The sequence below is a fragment of the Puntigrus tetrazona genome, chromosome 5 (genome assembly GCF_018831695.1).
Source record: "Puntigrus tetrazona isolate hp1 chromosome 5, ASM1883169v1, whole genome shotgun sequence".
NCBI classification, from domain to species: domain Eukaryota; kingdom Metazoa; phylum Chordata; class Actinopteri; order Cypriniformes; family Cyprinidae; genus Puntigrus; species Puntigrus tetrazona.
In genome coordinates, this window is record NC_056703.1 from 14,221,288 (window position 1) to 14,240,214 (window position 18,927).

At 37.5% G+C, this 18,927-nt stretch overlaps 2 protein-coding genes across 2 annotated transcripts; one reads left to right on the plus strand and one right to left on the minus strand.

Moving 5' to 3' along the window:
• Positions 1 to 312: 312 nt before the first annotated feature.
• On the plus strand, positions 313 to 4,709 carry gltpd2b (glycolipid transfer protein domain containing 2b). The gene is made up of 4 exons (XM_043238376.1): positions 313 to 754; positions 1,438 to 1,496; positions 1,610 to 1,782; positions 2,875 to 4,709. Exons 1-4 carry the CDS (start codon positions 685 to 687, stop codon positions 3,509 to 3,511), a joined length of 939 nt encoding a protein of 312 aa, XP_043094311.1. The 5' UTR covers positions 313 to 684; the 3' UTR covers positions 3,512 to 4,709.
• Positions 4,703 to 17,059, minus strand: atp1b2b (ATPase Na+/K+ transporting subunit beta 2b). The gene is made up of 7 exons (XM_043238378.1): positions 16,627 to 17,059; positions 10,869 to 10,997; positions 10,603 to 10,707; positions 10,304 to 10,509; positions 9,893 to 9,952; positions 8,611 to 8,706; positions 4,703 to 7,613 (listed from the first exon to the last, which is right to left on the minus strand). The coding sequence occupies exons 1-7, from the start codon at positions 16,715 to 16,717 to the stop codon at positions 7,446 to 7,448; spliced, it is 855 nt and encodes a 284-aa protein (XP_043094313.1). The 5' UTR covers positions 16,718 to 17,059; the 3' UTR covers positions 4,703 to 7,445.
• Between the last annotated feature and the right edge of the window lie 1,868 nt (positions 17,060 to 18,927).

Consider the following 18,927-nt stretch of genomic DNA (forward strand, 5'->3'; position numbering starts at 1 on the left):
AAGAAAACACACCGACATTATTCAGTTCCCTAACCAAAATATTTAAATTCTACATTTGACTACGACATATTTGAATTAATCATTTGAATAGAGAATTTGAATCTTTCAAACTAAGAAACCTCACTTATTCACTTAGAGATGCACGTGCTGGGTAAATAAAACCTGGACCTTCACTTGTGGATTCCAGGATTTCACTATTTATTTGTGACATGTGTTGTACAAGTGTGTGTCTGAGTAAAGGTTACTGCAGGTTGCTTAGGGCTTGCCTAATAAGGAGTGATTTGTTGTTCCTAACTAATCTATGGACTCTGATGTTGCGCAACATCACTGGAGTCTGACAGCACAGACAGAGCAGGACAAGAGACGAAAAAGAAATAAAAACAGCCTAATGCAAAAATCTGCTTAACATAAGTTTGACCGTGGGACTAACCTTAGGATATACAGGAAGTGGCTCAAAACAAGGAGCTACACACAGACTGTCTGTCTAGTAGCTGAGCACACGAGAGCAAGAATTTGCTTGCCGACTTGTGGTTGAGTGAAGTTTGAAACCCATTCAAAAATTGACAATCACACTGTGTAAGAGACTAAGGGAATGATGCTCAGGAGAAAGACTGGGAACGCATAGACTGAGAAAGAAAGTTAGGCCCCGAGGAGACGCAGCAAAGAGGAGGATTGTGGATCATTATGGGAGTCAAATGCAAGGCTTTTGTTGCCATTGTCTTCATCCTCCTTTTGTTTGGCTCCATGTGGCTCCGTAAGTTTTACCAGTTCTTTCAAAACTTTTCTTTAACAGATTAAATGTAATATATTTGCTTAGTTTTTTTTTCTGGAGCGGCAAAGCTTTGTTTCGCTGTGGGGTCAGGTTAATCGATTTTTTGAGATACTCCCTTATTATTTCTGTGAAATCCTGTCAGTCACATCAATATCCGTTTTTCTGATATTGAGTTGTATTTGTCCACCAGTAACTGTTACAGAGCTGATTGAAGATAACTTATCAAGAAGATAAACACATAAGATGCTGAACAGATTTTTTACCTGAATTCCCATCTTGAATAGATTCATGAAAGAAGTTTGGGTATCTAAAACTTATTCACATACAAATGCTGAATGACTGGCTAAATTATTCTGTATTTTGTTATTTATAGTATAAACATGCATTAAATAACGTGTTAATGAATTAGCAATAGTATGATTTGTGTTATTTTGGAGGTAACTGCTTGTTTAATATTCAGAGAAATTACACTGGATAACTTTATCTCACTTAAGTCAGTATTAACAGTTCACAGATCTTCTGGATGGGTTTATATGGGAGCCTAATCAATTTATGATCCTGGCTTTGATGATTTTTTAAATACTTCTAAAAATGTGACTTAATACTATTGCTTCTGTCGTCCTGTCTAAAACTACTCAATCCTCATCTTCTGTCTCCCACTGTAGATGGGAATCTGGCGGACCACTGGAATACCTGTCCAAAGGTTTATCACGGAAAAAACAAGGTAAGAGTGGTGAATTACAACAGACAACACAAAATCGAATTATTTTGCATCTATGCATTTTATGGCATCACTCTCTTCTTACTTCACTTTTCCATTTCTTCTTGTTTTCTCAGGTTCTGTCTTTCATTATAGTTAATAGTTCAGATGGCGATGTGGCTCCATTGAGGGTATGTCCTGACCAGAGGTTTCAAGTTGCCAATTTGCTGGCTCAGCTGCAGGCAGCTCCAGTGTCAACCAATGATGTGCTGCTAAAGCCTTACCTGGCAAGCTGGGATGAGCTTATCAAGTAAGTTAAAACACATCGCATCTTATCATATAGAACGCTAAATATACCACATTCTATAATTAAGTAGAGTAAAATTATGAGTGTGTTGCTATTTTACAAACAACAAAACTGAGTAACTAACACAGTATTGCAGGCTATTGACTGTATTTTGTTCCATCAATAAATAGCCTGTATTTCCAGTAGAAGCAATACACTGTAGTGGCTTTTTTATACGAGAGTGAATCAATGATGTCGAACAAATTAGTTAAATGAATGAATCAATGACTCACACAAAAGACAGTCCCTTGTCACCACTTACTGGTGTAACTTTCAGAAAGAGTTACTAGCCACATATACTTTATGCATACTGTTTTATGAATAGCTACTGGCAATTCAGACATTACTTTTTTCTTCATATTATGGCCTATATTATATATATAAAACAGCAACTTTCTTATCTAAGTAGAAACATACAGTGTGTTTTTGCGTTTTAAGGTGCAAAAACACATTATTTTCCACATACTGTATATTATCGTATCGTGATGCCACATCCAGCAATATACACCAAAACAATAAAATACATTACAAACGAGGCATTTTTGCATCCACTGGGGACATAATTATTGATTATCATGGCCTTGTACTGTCTTTATACACGTTGCGTTGCATCCGAACAACAAGCACTAACATTACCCTTCACTGCTCAAAGCAGTAAGAAGCAGGTTCTTTTAATAAGAAAACCAATCTTACTTAACTATTGTGAGTCAGAAGCACCAGACTCTCCTTGCAGAGTTAGAATTGCTCCACGTTATAGTCTGCTCTGTCAGGTTTTAGCAATCAGTTCTCCATAAATGCACTGAACACACCAATATTTGGGTTGAACTGTTCTGGAATTTCTAGTTATGTCTTCTTTTGGAAGCACAAAGTAGTTTCTCTTTCACAAAGAAACATAATTTCCAGAACACTGTGCCCACAGCTAAAATAATAGTTCCGCCTTTTATTCTGGAACTTTAATCTTTAAAGCTTTAGGTATCACTCCAAAGAGAAAGGGAAATTTTAAATTGCCTCAAATGACCCCTTTAAAAATGATGTTTCTTTTTCTGTACATTTAAGTTTCTTGGAAGCCTTGGGGCCAATGGTAGGTTTAATTTCACAAGAAATTGAGTCGAAAACTGCCATCATCCGTGAGCTGGCCCAAGAAGAGAAGAAAGAGGCAGAGAAGAAATTGAAAGAAAGAAAAACGCACCAGAAAAGCGACCCAGTATTAATGATGTCTCATAACAGCTCTTCAGACTACTCTGAAATGAATCACAGACTCTCATTTGGTTACACTTCTGTCCGGTCTATGATTAAATGGGAGCTGGAGAGCGGTTTGGTAGACTTCAACAAGCAGACAAACTCAGGCTGCAGGACTCTGTTGCGATTGCATCGTGCTCTGCTCTGGCTGCAAAATTTCCTCTTGGAACTGGGCAAGGACACAAGTGAAGGAGAGCATCTGCGAAGCCCTTCTGACCTCTGCAAAGAGACTTACCAGCGTACACTCGCCCACCACCATACCTGGTGGGTAAGGAAAGCAGCAGAGCTGGCTTTTCTTGCTATGCCCGAACGACCTTATTTCTACCAGTTGGTGTGTGTGGAAACGCAGGCAGAAGCTGCTGTGGTGCTAAACAGGGTAGTGAGAGCAATAGAAGAAGTGTACGAGAGAAATGAAGTCGCTCTACAGGAACACAGCATGCTAGACCTACCTTGAGCGTAGAAAGAGAGAGAAAAATCATGGGATCAACCTAGAGAACAGGGCAGTTAAATTATAGTGACCAACTTTATTTTTTAATATTAGGGTCCAAATTCATGGAATGGGCCATTTTTATTCTTTATCTTTTTAGGGAAACAGAACTACATTTAGAACAACTAAATATATAGTATACCTGCTGGTGCTAATGAATGAATACCGTTCGCATAAAGATAACACGATAAACCAATAACACACATTTGTGTAGCAACTATGGATGAAAATTATAAACTGGTAATCATGCTGTATTCAGTTCTTGTCATGTTTTCATGACATTATGAAAGCCATGTGTTGTTGTGAATTAGCAGTTTTCAGATTTGCACCTTAATAGTCCTAGTCGACTGTGAAAGATAAACTAAAGCATACTCAGCAGATGGACAGAACAGTCTGAAGTCCTGTTTTTATAATCCTTATCAAAAGCAGTTTATAACAGCGCGGTATATTTTCTCACATGCACACTTACTTTTATTTTGGTATCATGACATGACAAATTAGATAACAATCCAACAACTTTTTTGGTATCTGAAGGTGGCTATTTTTTTAAAGCTATACTGACATACCATGTGCAATATAAAATGAATGAGAGAATATGACAACAAAAATATTAATGATATTTAAGAACAACAAAAACAGTACCAAACTGTCACTGCAAGTACCTTTTCAAATGGTTCACTTTATGTAATTTAAGTAGTAATACAATTTAGGGGTAAATAAGATACAAAAATGTATCTTTTAGCTTTTGTATATCAGGGTATTTTTTATATCAGATTGTATTGTATTATCATATAGCATCATATGGTTATGTCTCTTTACCTCACATTATCATTCCAGGGAGCCAAAATAGAGCAATGTCTTTAAATCAAATCCATTTATAAGACAATTCTTTGTGAAGTCTTACAGGCTGCTGTTACTAATGTGCGTGAGCATAATTAATACGGGCAAATTACATTGATTAAATTGACAATGATATTCTCATATGGACTAGGACGTGTGTGTAACTCACTGTGTGTGTAACTGTGCATGTCTCTGTGATTGTGTGTTTGAGAGAGACAGTGACAGTTTAAAACTGTATCTTTGTCTTTACCTTCTGCAATTCTACGTTGTACTTCTGAACATTATTATGCGGATTATACAGATAAAGAGGAGACAGTGCATGGTTGTTCATTTTATTAGGTTTGTTATTTCAATACATTAGTTTAAGCCTATGAACATATACAGTATAAGGTGTTTAACTCAACTAGTCAATATAATGTCAGGTTCTCATTGTTCATCAAACATCTGAGCACAGTTTGCACAAGGTCTAGTTCTGTATGAACAGAACACTGAGCCATAACAAATGAACTGCATTTTTTTTAAATTCTGTGATGTTGTTGAGGTGGTGAGCCTGTTCACACAGCCGACTCCATCTGTTCAAACACATCTAAACCACATTTACCGTATATACTTATTCATATAAATTAGGCAAATTAATTGTCATCCAGTTTTCAAAAGCAGTTGAACATAAAAGTTGCATAAATTTTGGTATTTCAAAGGCTACAAAGAGATCAAGACTATTAAAGTGATGATGATTTATTACATTCTTGGGCTGATTAAGTCTTTTAACCTCCTTGTTTTTTTTTATTAAGCCCTGCGAAGCTTAATAGCAGCCATACATTCCCCAGTTGTTACGTGCTTTTATTCATAAATGATAAAAAAAAATAGAAATATAGGTTCTTTGAAAATATAGGATCTTTTCTATATTGCATGTGATCTTAAAATCCATATAGCCATTCGCATCTGTAAACTTATTTAAATATTACAATAAAAAATGATCTTCGTGATCAGCCAATCCAAAGAAAAATACACATACAGCATGTTACTTTTCTTTATACACCAAAGGGGCTCAAAATATAAATGTATTGCTTTTCAAGTATATTACAACATATGGTAATACACTATAAAATGTGTACTTCACCAGTAGAAACAGTTGGTGGCGTGGGAGAGGCACAGCGCAACTATTACACTAGAGGCGCTGTTTACAAAACCATCGTCTGAAAGATCCCATGCACCGAAAACTTCACTATATGCAATTTTTTGTTTGTTTTCTTCTTTTCCCTTTTGCGCATGGTGTTACAAACTGCTTTTTCCAGGGAAAGCAACAACAACAACAACATATTAAGTATTTTTTTTTACTCCAAGAGGGAACTAGTGTACGGGGTCAAGTTAATGATATGCGATCCGGGGCCTGAGGTAAATTAATATTTCATTCTGGTGAATTGAAGCTTTCTCTGTCGAGTCAGATAACAACCTCACCATGCTTAAACATAAAATATGCAATACACAGCAACAGAGGTCAACACAGACTCACATGTGAAAGTGAGCAAATGTGCTCTGTCACACAAACCAGTCACAATTTATAGACAGACAGAGAGATGCTTTTGAGGAAACGTTGGTGTGAAGCACCGTATCAGTTTATGAGAATGAGATTAAAGGATTGGGTCTTTAGAGGAAGCGTACACAGTGTACGTGAACTCTTCACAAGACGCTTCTCAGAATGGAGCATGAGGTGTATGTGCTCAGAGAGTGAGCTGAGATGTTTAAAGAAAAAATGAGAATGAGAAATGAGGTTGGTGACCACGTCTTTTGTTTTATTGACTCATGCAGGGTAAGGACTGGGATGGATTCACTTCTGTCTTCCTCATTAGCCTGCCGTTCCTGCTCTGAGCCTCTCTATTTCTCTCCTTCTACGGTTACGCTTAGAGTCACTTACAACAAAATCCAAAACATCTTTTAAATGAAAGTTAAATGTGCACAAAGATTAACATAAATCAAATCAAATCAAAACAAAACACACATGCAGGAATCCACACATAATCTCTCTCACACATATCAAACACACTTTGTCTATCTATTTTTTCAGATTTTAAACTGAACCCAGGCCTGCTGTCATCCTCTGAGCCAACGCGAATCAATACAAAACGTCATATCCCCTCACCATGTGAGACAAATCGGGTTACACATAAAAAATAAAATAGCAAAATACTGCAAAGACCTATTTTTACATATAAACAAACTTAGACACGCTCCACAATAAATGCAACGTGATACACTTCATCATATGAAAGTACAGGTTGTGTCGAAACCAATTGGACTGCAAAAATGTATCCGTTTTCTTGTGTGTGCTGGATCGTCATGCAAAGCATTACCTACATGTTGGTTTTTAAAATATCCTCTTCACTTACAAAACCACAAATCAGGCAGAGGAGCAGTTTGAATAACGCTCTTCAGAACTGACACAGACATGCAAAAAATAATAATAATAATAAAAATCCCAGCAGTAAGAGACGCTCCAAAAACACGAGATCATGCCACATTAATTTATAGATACCTGCTTTAAAATTATAATAAATTATTTCTGCTAAATGAATACAGATAGAGGGACGAAAACAGCATTTTATTAGGAATTTTTCTCTCTCTCTTTTTAAGTGATCCCTTTCTTAATATTGTTTTAATAGAATATATAATTTTTTTTATAAATACCTCCGATAGCTGAACATGCAAGTAAAATTTAGTTTTTGTTTCAGAAAATAAAAAATAGTGTGATACTTCAGCTCACACATGCAAACACACACACAGACACTGATGTACACACACAAATGCACACAAAAACGTCATTGCTAACTCTCTACAACCTCATTACAGTCTCAAATGCAAAAAAAAGATATTTCTTTGAAATGCTGAAGTATTACTCTCTGCTCGGTCTGTTCTGAGGATTTTTTTGTGTGGTTTATGTGTCTAGCTGTGCCTTCTGTGCATAATCCTAGACTCTTTTAGATGGGGAGGTCCTGTGTGTGTGTGTGTGTGTGTGTGTGTGTGTGTGTGTGTGTGTAAAAGAAAAGAACACACTTTCGCCCTTTTAAAATCTGGAGTTGATCCTCAGTTTGAAGGAAACGCGTCCAGCAAACTTGTCTCGTTCACTGCCCTCGGGAATGTTGTTAGCATTGATTTTACACTCCACGTTGACGTCCTCGTTCATGGTGATGTTGAGGAACTTAATGGCCACCAGAGGCTGAGAGTAGTTCACCTGCAGCAAAAAAAAAAGATTATCAGAAAACGGTTTTTAATCTTGGTTCTGTGCATTAGTTGTTGATTGTATGAAAACAGATTTGAATGGGTTAAAGGCATAGTTCACCCAAAAAAGAACATTTGAAGTGTATCTGCTTACCCCCAGGGCAGCCAAGATGTAGGCTACTTTGTTTCTTCAGTAGAAAACAAACTAATATTTTTAACTCAAACCGTTGTAGTCTGTCAGTCATATAATGGAAATCAATGGGCACCAAATGTTCCAAAGCTTTGAGAGTCTAAATTAAACACTGCGTCTCATGGCGATACATTTGGGGTGTTCGAAAATGAAACGATCGGCCTGTGCAAAAAACTGAACAGCACACACCTCATTAGTGACTGTTTCTGTGGGTCGTGATATGTAAAGAATTACGTCTATATTTATGTGTATATATCTATGTGCCAGAGTACGTTGACACGTCATGAGCCAGATGTTGTGAATGAGCTGAGGACAGTGAGAGATTGTGGTGTATAAGAGGTAAAAAAAAATCATAAATATTGTTTGTTTTTTTGCACAGACCGACCGTTTTGTGTCTTAACACCTCTTTGTAACGTCACAAGCTGTAGGGTTTAATTTGATTTCGTCTGTGTATGTTTTTTTTTGACTCTCAAAGCTTTAAAACTTTTGGATCCCACTGACTTCCTCTATATGACTCACAGACTGAAAGTGAAAAAATCACTTGTGTTTTATTGAAGAAACAAAGTCACCTACAACTTGGATGCCCTGGGGCTAAGCGGATACACATCAAATTTTCATTTTTGGGTGAACTATCCTTTAAGTGGGCTAAGTGATCGGAGAATCCATCACTAGAGAGAAGTATGTTCTTTCATTGGAAGATCCAGTTATTAATATCCAGATTAATAATTTAAAAAGATCCTGTTTAAAAATAGTAATAAAAATATGCATAGATAACAAACTTACAGTAATACGCATTTAGAAACATGTGTGTGTGTTGTACCTGGGCTTTCTTGCCATAATATGGGTAGTACATGAGGTTGAAAGTGCCATTTGGAGGAAAGTACACCAGTTCACCAAGTTTATCTGAGTCATCTGCCTACAGAGGAAGGGAGATACTATGAGTTCATCTCAGTATTTATTCTGGAGGTATCTGCCATTTCTAATACCACTGTTACTGAATTAAACAATAAACAGATACACTTTGTCCTCTGAATTGATCTTATGCTGGAATTTTCTAGCATATGATCTGACTGTATGAATAATCATTTTACCCTTTGCTGATTTTAAATGTAATTCAAGTTTTAAAATAAAGACTGGTCGTTTTGGATTTGAATTTGTAATGATGTAATGCGCATTGTGAATACTCTGCCTCTGTCAAAATGATTATTCGTCATTCTGTCTATCATTCTTACCCACTCATCTTTCCCAACTTTGTATTTCTGACAAGAATGGAGGGGGAGAACAGATGAGACACAAAAAAAAACAAAACAAATCAACCACATGGAACATAAACAGAGATGATGAGCCATGGTGTAAATCAACACATATTGAACACTGAAACAACACTGAAAATGACAATTATATGACAACAGTGCGTAACAAAGGAGGAGGAACGATGGGTCGATAATGAGAAACAGCAAAACATGTTGACAGGGGAAAAAAAGGTGTGATCGAAGAAAGAAATAGATTGAGGAGCATATTTGCATGAGCCTGAACAGCGGTCAATATTCAGTCAGAACCCACTCAAACACAAAAATAATTGATTTGGAGGGCAAACATCACTGAGAAAGCTCAGGGAAAGAGCAGGAAAAACTGCCACTCTAATGCAAGATCAATGTTTCCTTGTGGGTTGACTCATAATATTATGAGAATACAAGCAAGCAACAGTGTGGCTATTGTTAATTGAAATAAAATCTTATGTCAAAAATAAATGATAAAAAAATTTGAAATGGTGACTTGACATTGAACAGAAATAAAAATTTAAATATTAAAATGAAATGAAAACCGCTGAGACTTAACCTTGCATGACTAGGATGATTTAAACGAATGGGAAACATACTTATTCTCACCTCATGTTTATTCTATGTTGCTTTTGAATCAGCTGCATGTCATGGCAGTTTTTGTCCGAATCGGGCCACAGTTCTGATTACCGGCTAATTTAATCTGGTGACCTCGTTGAACGGCTCATGTAACTTTAATCTGAAATCAATCCCTTTTTAAAAGACTGAAGGATAAGGAGAGTGAGCGAGTGGGAGATGAAAGAAGAGAGACTGAGACCTTACCTTAGCACCACATGTGACATAAGGAGGCTGCCCATCTGCTGCGGGCAACAGACCAATCACCTGCGAAGAAGAATAAACGCAGAGAAAGAAGAATTTGAGATTAAAATAAGAGAGGGACAAAAAAGAACAAGACCCAAAGATGAAAACCAAAGAAAGGAAGAGACAGGCCAAGTTAAGTCTCATTAGAAAACTAAAGTAACTCTGGTGAATTATTAATTATAAACATTCAGGCCGCTGTCTCTGATTCTGAGGTTTTAGGTCAAAGTCTTCACAGAGATAAAACTGTGGGGATTCAATGACCTAAAATCAAATCAGGCATATACTTGTTCAATTATATATTTAGTTGTTTCTCAATATTGATACTTAATTTTTCCATTACAACGGTGGAATGCTTTCTGTTTTACATCTTACACGGTTGAGCTTGATGATGATACAGGGCTTGCCGTCATTGTAACCATAGTAACGATCCGTGATCCCATCGCAATCCTCCAATATGGAGCGTTTGAACTGGCACGAACGCTTGGGGAAGTTTTTCAAGCTGCCACTGTCCTCCTGAATGAAGTACTGATCGGGTTTACATTCATAATTTTGCTGGGCCTGGATGGAGTCGTTGTAGGCTGCACACAAGAAGCAACAGTACAGACTTCTGTCTACTAAATAGCATGCCAAAATGATTGCGGCAGGTTCTGTGTAATACATGTGGGACTCACGCGAGAGGAAGTTATTGAGGGCCTGGACGTATCTTTCCCAGGTCTCTGTGTACTCCACGGTGTAAGCGATCTCCAGCTGATCTCCTTTAGGTCTGATCATCATTCCTGCAAGACCAATAGGAGAATGGGACGTTACAATGAGTGTGAGCGTGTGTGTGTGCTTACATTCATTTTGCATTTAGTAATACGAATAATGAACTGTAAGGGTGATGTAGCTTCTATAATTATTATATACTCATATATAGGATCAAGTCTGTGTGTATTACCTGGAGTTGAAAGTCTATCTTGGTATGTTGGTCTGTGGTCATCGAGCGTCTGCAGCATTACGTACATGGTGAGAGTAAATAATCCAGCCAGGAAAACGTAGAATGCCAGATAAAACAACAGGATCAGACCTGACCAGGAAGGACACACAAACATTCAAAACATATTCAAACTTTTGGAAACTTTTCCAGAAATATGCCAGTGGAACTAAAAAAACATAGGCTACTTATTTTAATGGAATTCCTGTTGAAATGAATTTAATAATAGTAATAATTCATATTCACTTAAAGTATTGGCATTTAAGCCCCCATTAACCTATAAGTATTTCTGATATATAGATAAATAGACTAAATTAATGTGGACTGGTGCAACAGTTTCAGCCATTTTAAATGTTTTTTTACTATGATAGTGCCACCAAGTGGCCAAGTCCTTCCAAATTTGTAATTTGTTCTTAGAGTAAGCCCTTAAAAACCAAGGTTTAAGTGATAAAAAAAATAAACAAGTCTACAAAAGTATGGTTTTATTCTTGACATGAAATTGGAGATAAAGATGTGTGAATTGAGTCTGTAACATACAGTTCTGATGTTATAGAACAAAGCATGATTTCCTTCATTGTAGCTCCTCCTACACTTTATGTACTTTAATAAAAACATGTTTTATGGGAGTGTTAGTAATAAGACATGCAGAATACATGTGACCATGTAACCATAATAACCATTTATGACTATCTTTTGCTCTCTCTCTCTCTCTTGCTCCTCGCTCTCTTCTGCTGATGTAACTGTGAAAAGATACAAGACTAGTAATCCTCTTAAATTCTCACCAGAGCACCCGGATCTTCTCTCCTCATTCATACATTTGTACATACACATTCACTGCAGCTCTGTCTTACACACATTCATACTTTTACACACTAATGTCCCTTTTAGATGAAGTCTGGTAATCCTGTCTAGTAAATGTCTAGTCTTTGACGAAATTGAATTACTGCAGGGCAGATGTGGGTTAAGAGGGGTAAAAAGGGGAGGGAGGTGACAGAAGGAGAAGAAGAGGGCAGATTAAGCCAAAGGGGGATTTTCAGGGAAACACCAGAGTAGCCTACAGTATGTCTGTACATTCATGGAATCAACGCCAAAGACCCAAATAAAATAATAATTATACTCAAGATTATTATGTCTGAATTGAATAAATGAATGTTTATGAATTATGTCAGTGGTTATTTATTCATGAGGTATATAATGTAATAACAGTAATATTGATCATTTGTGGTACAGTATGGTTACTTAAGACCTTTTCGCTGATGTTAATGAGAAAGTACTGATAGATAATTTCCAATGTAAGATGTTTTTTTAACATGAAGGTTTTTCAGTGTCAGGATTTGAAAAAGTGTGTGTGTGTGTGTATATATATATATATATATATATATATATATATATATATATATATATATATATATATATATATATATATATATATATACTGTATATATCAACATTTAAAGTGTTACCATTTAAAGTGGATAAGCTTTCATCATTGTCCCAAAACCAAAAATACCCATTATTGTCTTTAACTTTAATGGACTTTTATGATCCACTTCAAATGTTGACTACTAGATATATAATAGATATATAATTTCATAATATACTTAAACAACATGCATATTAAATAAAATAATTTATAAAAAAAGTTGAAAGATTATATACTCTACCACTTATTTTCTTTTATTGTATATATATATATATATATATATATATATATATATATATATATATATATATATATATATATATTTTTTTTTTTTTTTTTTTTTTTTTTTTTTTTTTTTTTTTGTAACAAGCACCTTTACTGTCACCTTCAATCTGTTTAATGCATCCTTGTTAAATATGCATTTCTTTCAAAAACAGTTACCAACTGTACATCTGGAATTTAGCGCTTTCATAGCATGGATTATTATAGCATGCAGGACATTGCTGGACTTGTACTCATCCATTTGCCCCTATAATAAGGAATATGTACTTCCAAACATCTTCACCAATGCAATAAATAATTTCAGGTTCTTTAAAAGAGTGTCGGAGGTGCCTGTTCGTAATGTGCGCACTTTAAGTTGTGGTGCATAGCAGAAGTGTGTATGCCTGAGGAGAGCTCATTAAAATACAGGACACCTGAGCTCCACGCAGCGAGGCCCCTGGGGACAGTCGATCAAGTTGCTCCAGGTGGAAGGGACTGGGGATACCAGATCTCTGTCCCCCGCTGAATCCTGGAGCAGACAGGCTTTCACTGATCAATAGCGGCACTGCGGTTGTGAGGTTACGCTACAGGATAATATTACACAGGGGTGTGTGCTAATATGCCTAGAGAGAGTGAAAAAGGATGCAATGCATGTGCAGGAGAGAAAGTGAGCAAAGATAAGGTAAGAACGTTGACTTATGCAAAGGACACTAGCAAAGCCCGAATGTTCACATCATTAAGCGCTACTTAATCCCGCAGCAGGACAGCCTCAAAATAACCTGGACCTCTATCTGTATTATCAATCAAGACTTGCTCAGCTTGGTTATGGGGTTAAAACGTGGTACATCCTCATCAGCTGTTGCGTGTTTCTGGACACGGTGAGACGGATACTCTATATGTGCTCTACTGTTTCTTTATCTGTCCCTCATCATGATGAAAGTCACCCTCCCTCTTTCAAGCCTCTAATTTGAGCGCAACCTGAAAGAGAGGAGCAGAATGCGCCGCTGTGATCTGCCATTCGCGTGTTCGCGTTCATTAATACAGACATGAACCCCACAAAACAGTCTCTTTAGATCTGCCCACATCCTTTCGGATTCATCAGCTCCTAAATCCATCAAACCCATCAGGCCACCGTACTATCAAACACTTCAGAGGAACTCACACCTGCGATGCAGACAAAGGGAGCGATCTCTGAATATCAACGTCATGTTATTAGGCGGGAATAACTGAATGTACTGGGTGCACATAAAAAAAAAGAGATTATAATTATAGAGTGTTAATGATCCACACTATTGATAACTATAAATGAATAGATTTTTATTAATCACCAATGAACCAGCCCAAACACTTCTTCTAGACTAGCAAACATGAGTTAGTCAGGTAAAGATTAATAAATAAATAACAAATATCTTTAGGGTAACAATTGCAGATTTATTATACTCAATATTTCTTATCAGACCAAAACAAAACAACTGAAACTGGCACCACTTTTAAAAGACTTTCATGTTAATATCACTGTAATATTGTTGCTTTGTTCGCATTATTGTGCCAATAATTACGATAGTATTGCGTTTTGCACCTTGTAATTGGCTTTTTTGGAAAATGAGCAATAATAGGTAAAATGACATTATTTCAATTCAAAACAACATTTCACGTCTGCCTGTTTCTTTAAGAGGTGTGTAGCTGTAAAGTAAATGGGACGATATACATTCAAGCAAGATGTATATGACATTAAATTCATAAATCTTTCATAGCAGATTTTATTCAGATTTGAGAACGGCAGGGTCTTTGGGAGTTGATAATCATAGACATATTTAGTAAATAGTAAATAATTGATTATATTTACTAAAAACTATTTTATTTGTTTACTTACATATCATCAGAGAGCTGTGAACATGCGAATGTGTTATTCAATTCTTAAATAAATAAATAATGTAGAATCTAAGGAAGTTCTTTGTGTAAATATTTTATGTTTATATTTATAAGGGCTTTAGCCGATAAAACAAAGTTTAGGAATCTTCTGAACTAGAATATCTCCAGAACTTTTCTAGGCTGGTTTGTTTCCAGGAAGTCTTATACTGCTTTGAACAGAAGCTTTAAGATCATCTGCTCTCAAATACTGCAGTATGAGCTATAAGTCTCAGGGGTGCTTTAAAGATTCAATTAAGGCCTGTACAAAAGTTATGTTAACAAGACAAAGGCTCCATTGGGCTGGAGTCAAATCAGCTTTATCAGACACTATTGACCCCTCTGTGCCCACAGGGTCTTGAAAGCAACCCTCGATACGTTTCAATAAGAGACACAGCTGTATGGATGTAGCTGCAGCTTCCACCGTCCTCCATAGGTCACTATTAAGCTTCAGTAATGAGGATGTACTTTGTTAAAGAATCTAAGCATACCCAGGTTCACTCTGGTTTGGGCACAGACAAAAATAGACTAATTAAGGAGTCTTAGAGAGCACGCTGGCTTAACTAGGCAGCTAGTCCTCAGAGCATCATACACACACACACACACACACACACACACACTCTCTCTATCTCTCTCTCTTTCAATGAGGTGAAACATACCAAGCTCCCTAGAGCAAAAAGTGCTGGCATACATGGAAGTCTTGAGGGTGGTGATCTCTCTCACACGCACACACACACACACACACACGCTAACTACTCCATAATAATTCCACAGGATTGACAGCTGAGCTATAGATGCCCGGGGGGGCAATTTTGGAGTGCTGTGGTTTAATGCCATCACACCCTGATTAAAAGACACGTTCAGTTCCAGAATTAATCTACGGCTGTTGAATAGGTTATGTCTCCACATGATAGCCTCACCAAGGCAACCAATGAGCCTATTAGTAAAGGATTACATCTTACACTAATTCACAAACCCCCACGCACACTCAAAATGGCCCTCGGCTAGATTAAATCATCTCAATGTCACTGCAAAAGACAATTTGTAACAATATGCACTAGGCTAAAGGTGTTTAGTGCCTCACTTCTATTGTTAGAAAGTTCTTGCACAATTACAAATGCAGATTACTTAGGGATTTGAATCTGTTTTGAAAGTTTTAACAGATTTAAACCAAATGACCGAATGTAAAATTTGTCAATGCACTGTAAAAATGGAGTCTGGGGATGAAACTATACATTTTGGCATTTTGGTTACTGTAGCTTCTAGTTGTTCTTCAGTTATACTGTATGATGCTTTTTGGGCCTATTCAACTATTAAAACGAGTTTACTGTGATGAAATACACAGATAATGATACAGATGGCACACTGGGGCTTATAGCTGATCAAAACTGGCCTCTATAGCAGCTGTCAGGGTAACACACAAACAATGCAATACAATTTTAGAAAGGAAATATTAGAATTTCCCTATTAATTAAAAAGTGTTTTATACTTCAAACAAAAACGTGTACTACGTTTTACAATACGTGCATTGCCATGTTAAATATAGAATAAATCAAACTGTGTACGTCTTAATAACATTTCATAGAAAAAAATACACGTTTAGTCGATTAAGTTCTACTTTTCTGTTGCGGCATTCCAGCTTTCTTTTGCAGTTAAAATTCACAGAACGTGGTGCAGGGCATACTGATGTGTGCTCTATTCAGATATTTCGCTTGTGTAGTTTTGCAGTGACTCGACGCATCACATTTCTCCGCGCTGTTCATTGGCTGACGCCTCGCATGCAACATTTCTCGCAAACTCCACCATAACACAACGATCAGTTAGGTGGACGTATAAACAGACGTCGTGTTTCGTATTTTGGCTGAGAAATTCACATCGCATTATGCATTAAGTTTTACAGCTGTGTAAAAACTCGGCCAAGGAAAGCAAACGCGTGTGACGCACCACAGCCGCACTAACTGGAGTTTCAGCACCTCGGACAGCGATCTGCATCTCCAGCGAACTTCTCTGCACTGTGATTCGATTTTTTTTAACCGTTGCAGCGCAGTAATTATTATAACTGCAAAAAAATGTTACGTTAATTAGCATATATGCACGCGGGAAACCCGGTCGATGTTGTGCAAGACTTACCCCAACTGCTCGCGGTCCTCCCGCAGAACTCGCGCGTTCTCGGGTTCCAGAAGAACTCCTTCCACGCGCTCTTATTATCATCCTTTGCCATTTTCGTGGACGAAATAAACGTGCACTCACAGAGTCAGCGCCTCGGGGCTAACGCTCTCTTTGAGAGTAATAAAAAGCTACTCAACCCTTCAATAGTGTGGAGAAAGGGTTAAAACGATCTTTAAGGTCTCGATAGAAAGCTTTTTGAAATGAAAAACTGGTTAAAAGCGGTTCTCAAGGCACTCTGCCGAAACCTGAGCACTCAAACGAGGACTGAGTGAGAGCAGACCTCGCTTTCTCTGTAACGCCCGGCGTTTTGCCCACCCACAAGTGCAGTGCGCATTCCGCAGAGAGATAGAGCGAGAGAGGGAGAGCGAGAGAGGAAGAGAGAGAGAGAGAGAGAGAGAGCAGTGCAGCACTTATATGCCGATACTGCAGTAAAACCAGCTCTGCCTGCTCAGCCCAGATCACACCCACCCCTCAAAAAACAAAGCCCCTCCTTTAGCAAAACTCAAGGCCTTTCTCGGCCAATAGCAGCGCACTTGGACCCGTCGCCCTCAGCAAAATGGCACATCGTAAAGCCTGTGATGGCAGAGACTCCTGGGGGCATCTGTCAGTGTCTCATGAGGCCGTTGCCAAGGATGAGTCTCTGGGAAGTCTCAGGTGAAGTCAGGGAAAACACCTCTCAGGATGTGCTTAGCGTTTCCGTTCTGTTCCGTTCTGTGCAAAGACTCCCAATGGCTTCAGATTGTAAGATGCACTGTAAAAACCATCTTGGATCACGCAAACAATACTGAAAATAAAACCTACTTGCTTTTTGCTTTACAGCTAATGTAAACCAAACAAGTAATACATCTTGATGCTTTTTTCTGTTACGATATACATAATACACATACATTACAGGTTAATTGGATTAATGCTGTACATTAAAAATATTTTTCATATACATTTCAATATATTTGTTCAGTTGGCATTTGCTATCTTCCCAGAAAGTGAGAATGTGGGAGTACTTAGTTAATGTGTCTAGACTGCTTGGCTACTTAGCAGTTTTATTGGCAATGCTACTAATTACGTTCGACTACTTATGTCGTCAGGAATCACTTTATATAGATGGGCACGGTATACATTACTACCTCTTAACCCCCCCCCCATTTCAGTGGCAGTACTTGATAAATCTGTCACATCACAACAGCCAGATAACATCTATAATGATATTCAAGATCGATGACAGAAAGAGAGAACTTGTACAAGAGCTTCATCTGTGACACAGGACATCAGTGAAGAGCAAATCAGTCAACACAAGTCAGCAACAAACTGTTGTTACAGCGCCCTGTATTTATGATGCTGACACATGAGTAAGAAACAACTACCCCCAGTGAAACTGGATACTGAAACAACAAGTCTGGAAGGTCAGGGTGAAAGGAAAAGTACACAGAAACATGCACAATTGCTGAAAATGTACTCACCCTCGGGCAATCCAAGATGTAAATGAGATTACTTCCTAATTGGAAAGGATTTGTGAATTTTGGATTACATGACTTCGCAGTGAAGGGGTGCCATCAGAATGAGAGGCCAAACAGCTGACAACGATGTCTTGTAATGTGAAAAGCTGCATGTTCCTAAGAAACAAATCCATCCTTAAAGCATTTTAACTTTTGAGGGTTACTGCAGGGCCGTTTTGGAGAGTATTTGTTCTCTCCAAACTGTGACACGGAGAGACAGTTTTTTGTTTCTTTGCATAGAAACAGTAAAAAAAAGTGCAAATCATGTTAAATCACTTCTAAAATATGTGAAACCTAAATCAAACATGAAACGTGGTTTCAGAAGACTTTCATGGTAGGTGTGAAATCCATGCGAAACCCATGTAATCAGTTTTCCAAAACCAAGTTTCATGTGCGTTTCGTACGTTTCAAGTGAGTTTCACACATTTCACACATGAATTTAACGTGATTTGTGCGTGTGAAGTTCATGATTCAGTACCTCACATTGGACCGGAGTCACGTGGATTACTTGTGAATTATTATTATGCTTTTGGACTCTCATTCTGACGGCACCCATTCACTGCAGAGGATCCAATGTTGAGCAAGTGACTGAATGCGAAATTTTCAAAATCTGTTCCGATGAAGCAACAAACTAATTTACATTTTGGATGGCCTGAGGCCGAGTACATTTCCAGCAATTTTTCATTTTTCGGTAAAGTATTCCTCGAAGAGAAAGGGAATGAATAAAACATTACCACATTAGAATGTACAAACAGATATTCCATTGCTT

Coding starts and splice junctions, on each gene's coding strand:
- atp1b2b (XM_043238378.1), bottom strand. CDS start 16,717: ATGGCAAAGGATGATAATAAGAGCGCGTGGAAGGAGTTCTTCTGGAAC. Junction 10,510..10,602: donor CCTCAATAACTTCCTCTCGC/GTGAGTCCCACA, acceptor TCTTGTGTGCAG/CCTACAACGACTCCATCCAG. Junction 8,707..9,892: donor ATGTCACATGTGGTGCTAAG/GTAAGGTCTCAG, acceptor CTTCCTCTGTAG/GCAGATGACTCAGATAAACT.
- gltpd2b (XM_043238376.1), top strand. CDS start 685: ATGGGAGTCAAATGCAAGGCTTTTGTTGCCATTGTCTTCATCCTCCTT. Junction 755..1,437: donor GTTTGGCTCCATGTGGCTCC/GTAAGTTTTACC, acceptor CTCCCACTGTAG/ATGGGAATCTGGCGGACCAC. Junction 1,783..2,874: donor AGCTGGGATGAGCTTATCAA/GTAAGTTAAAAC, acceptor TGTACATTTAAG/TTTCTTGGAAGCCTTGGGGC.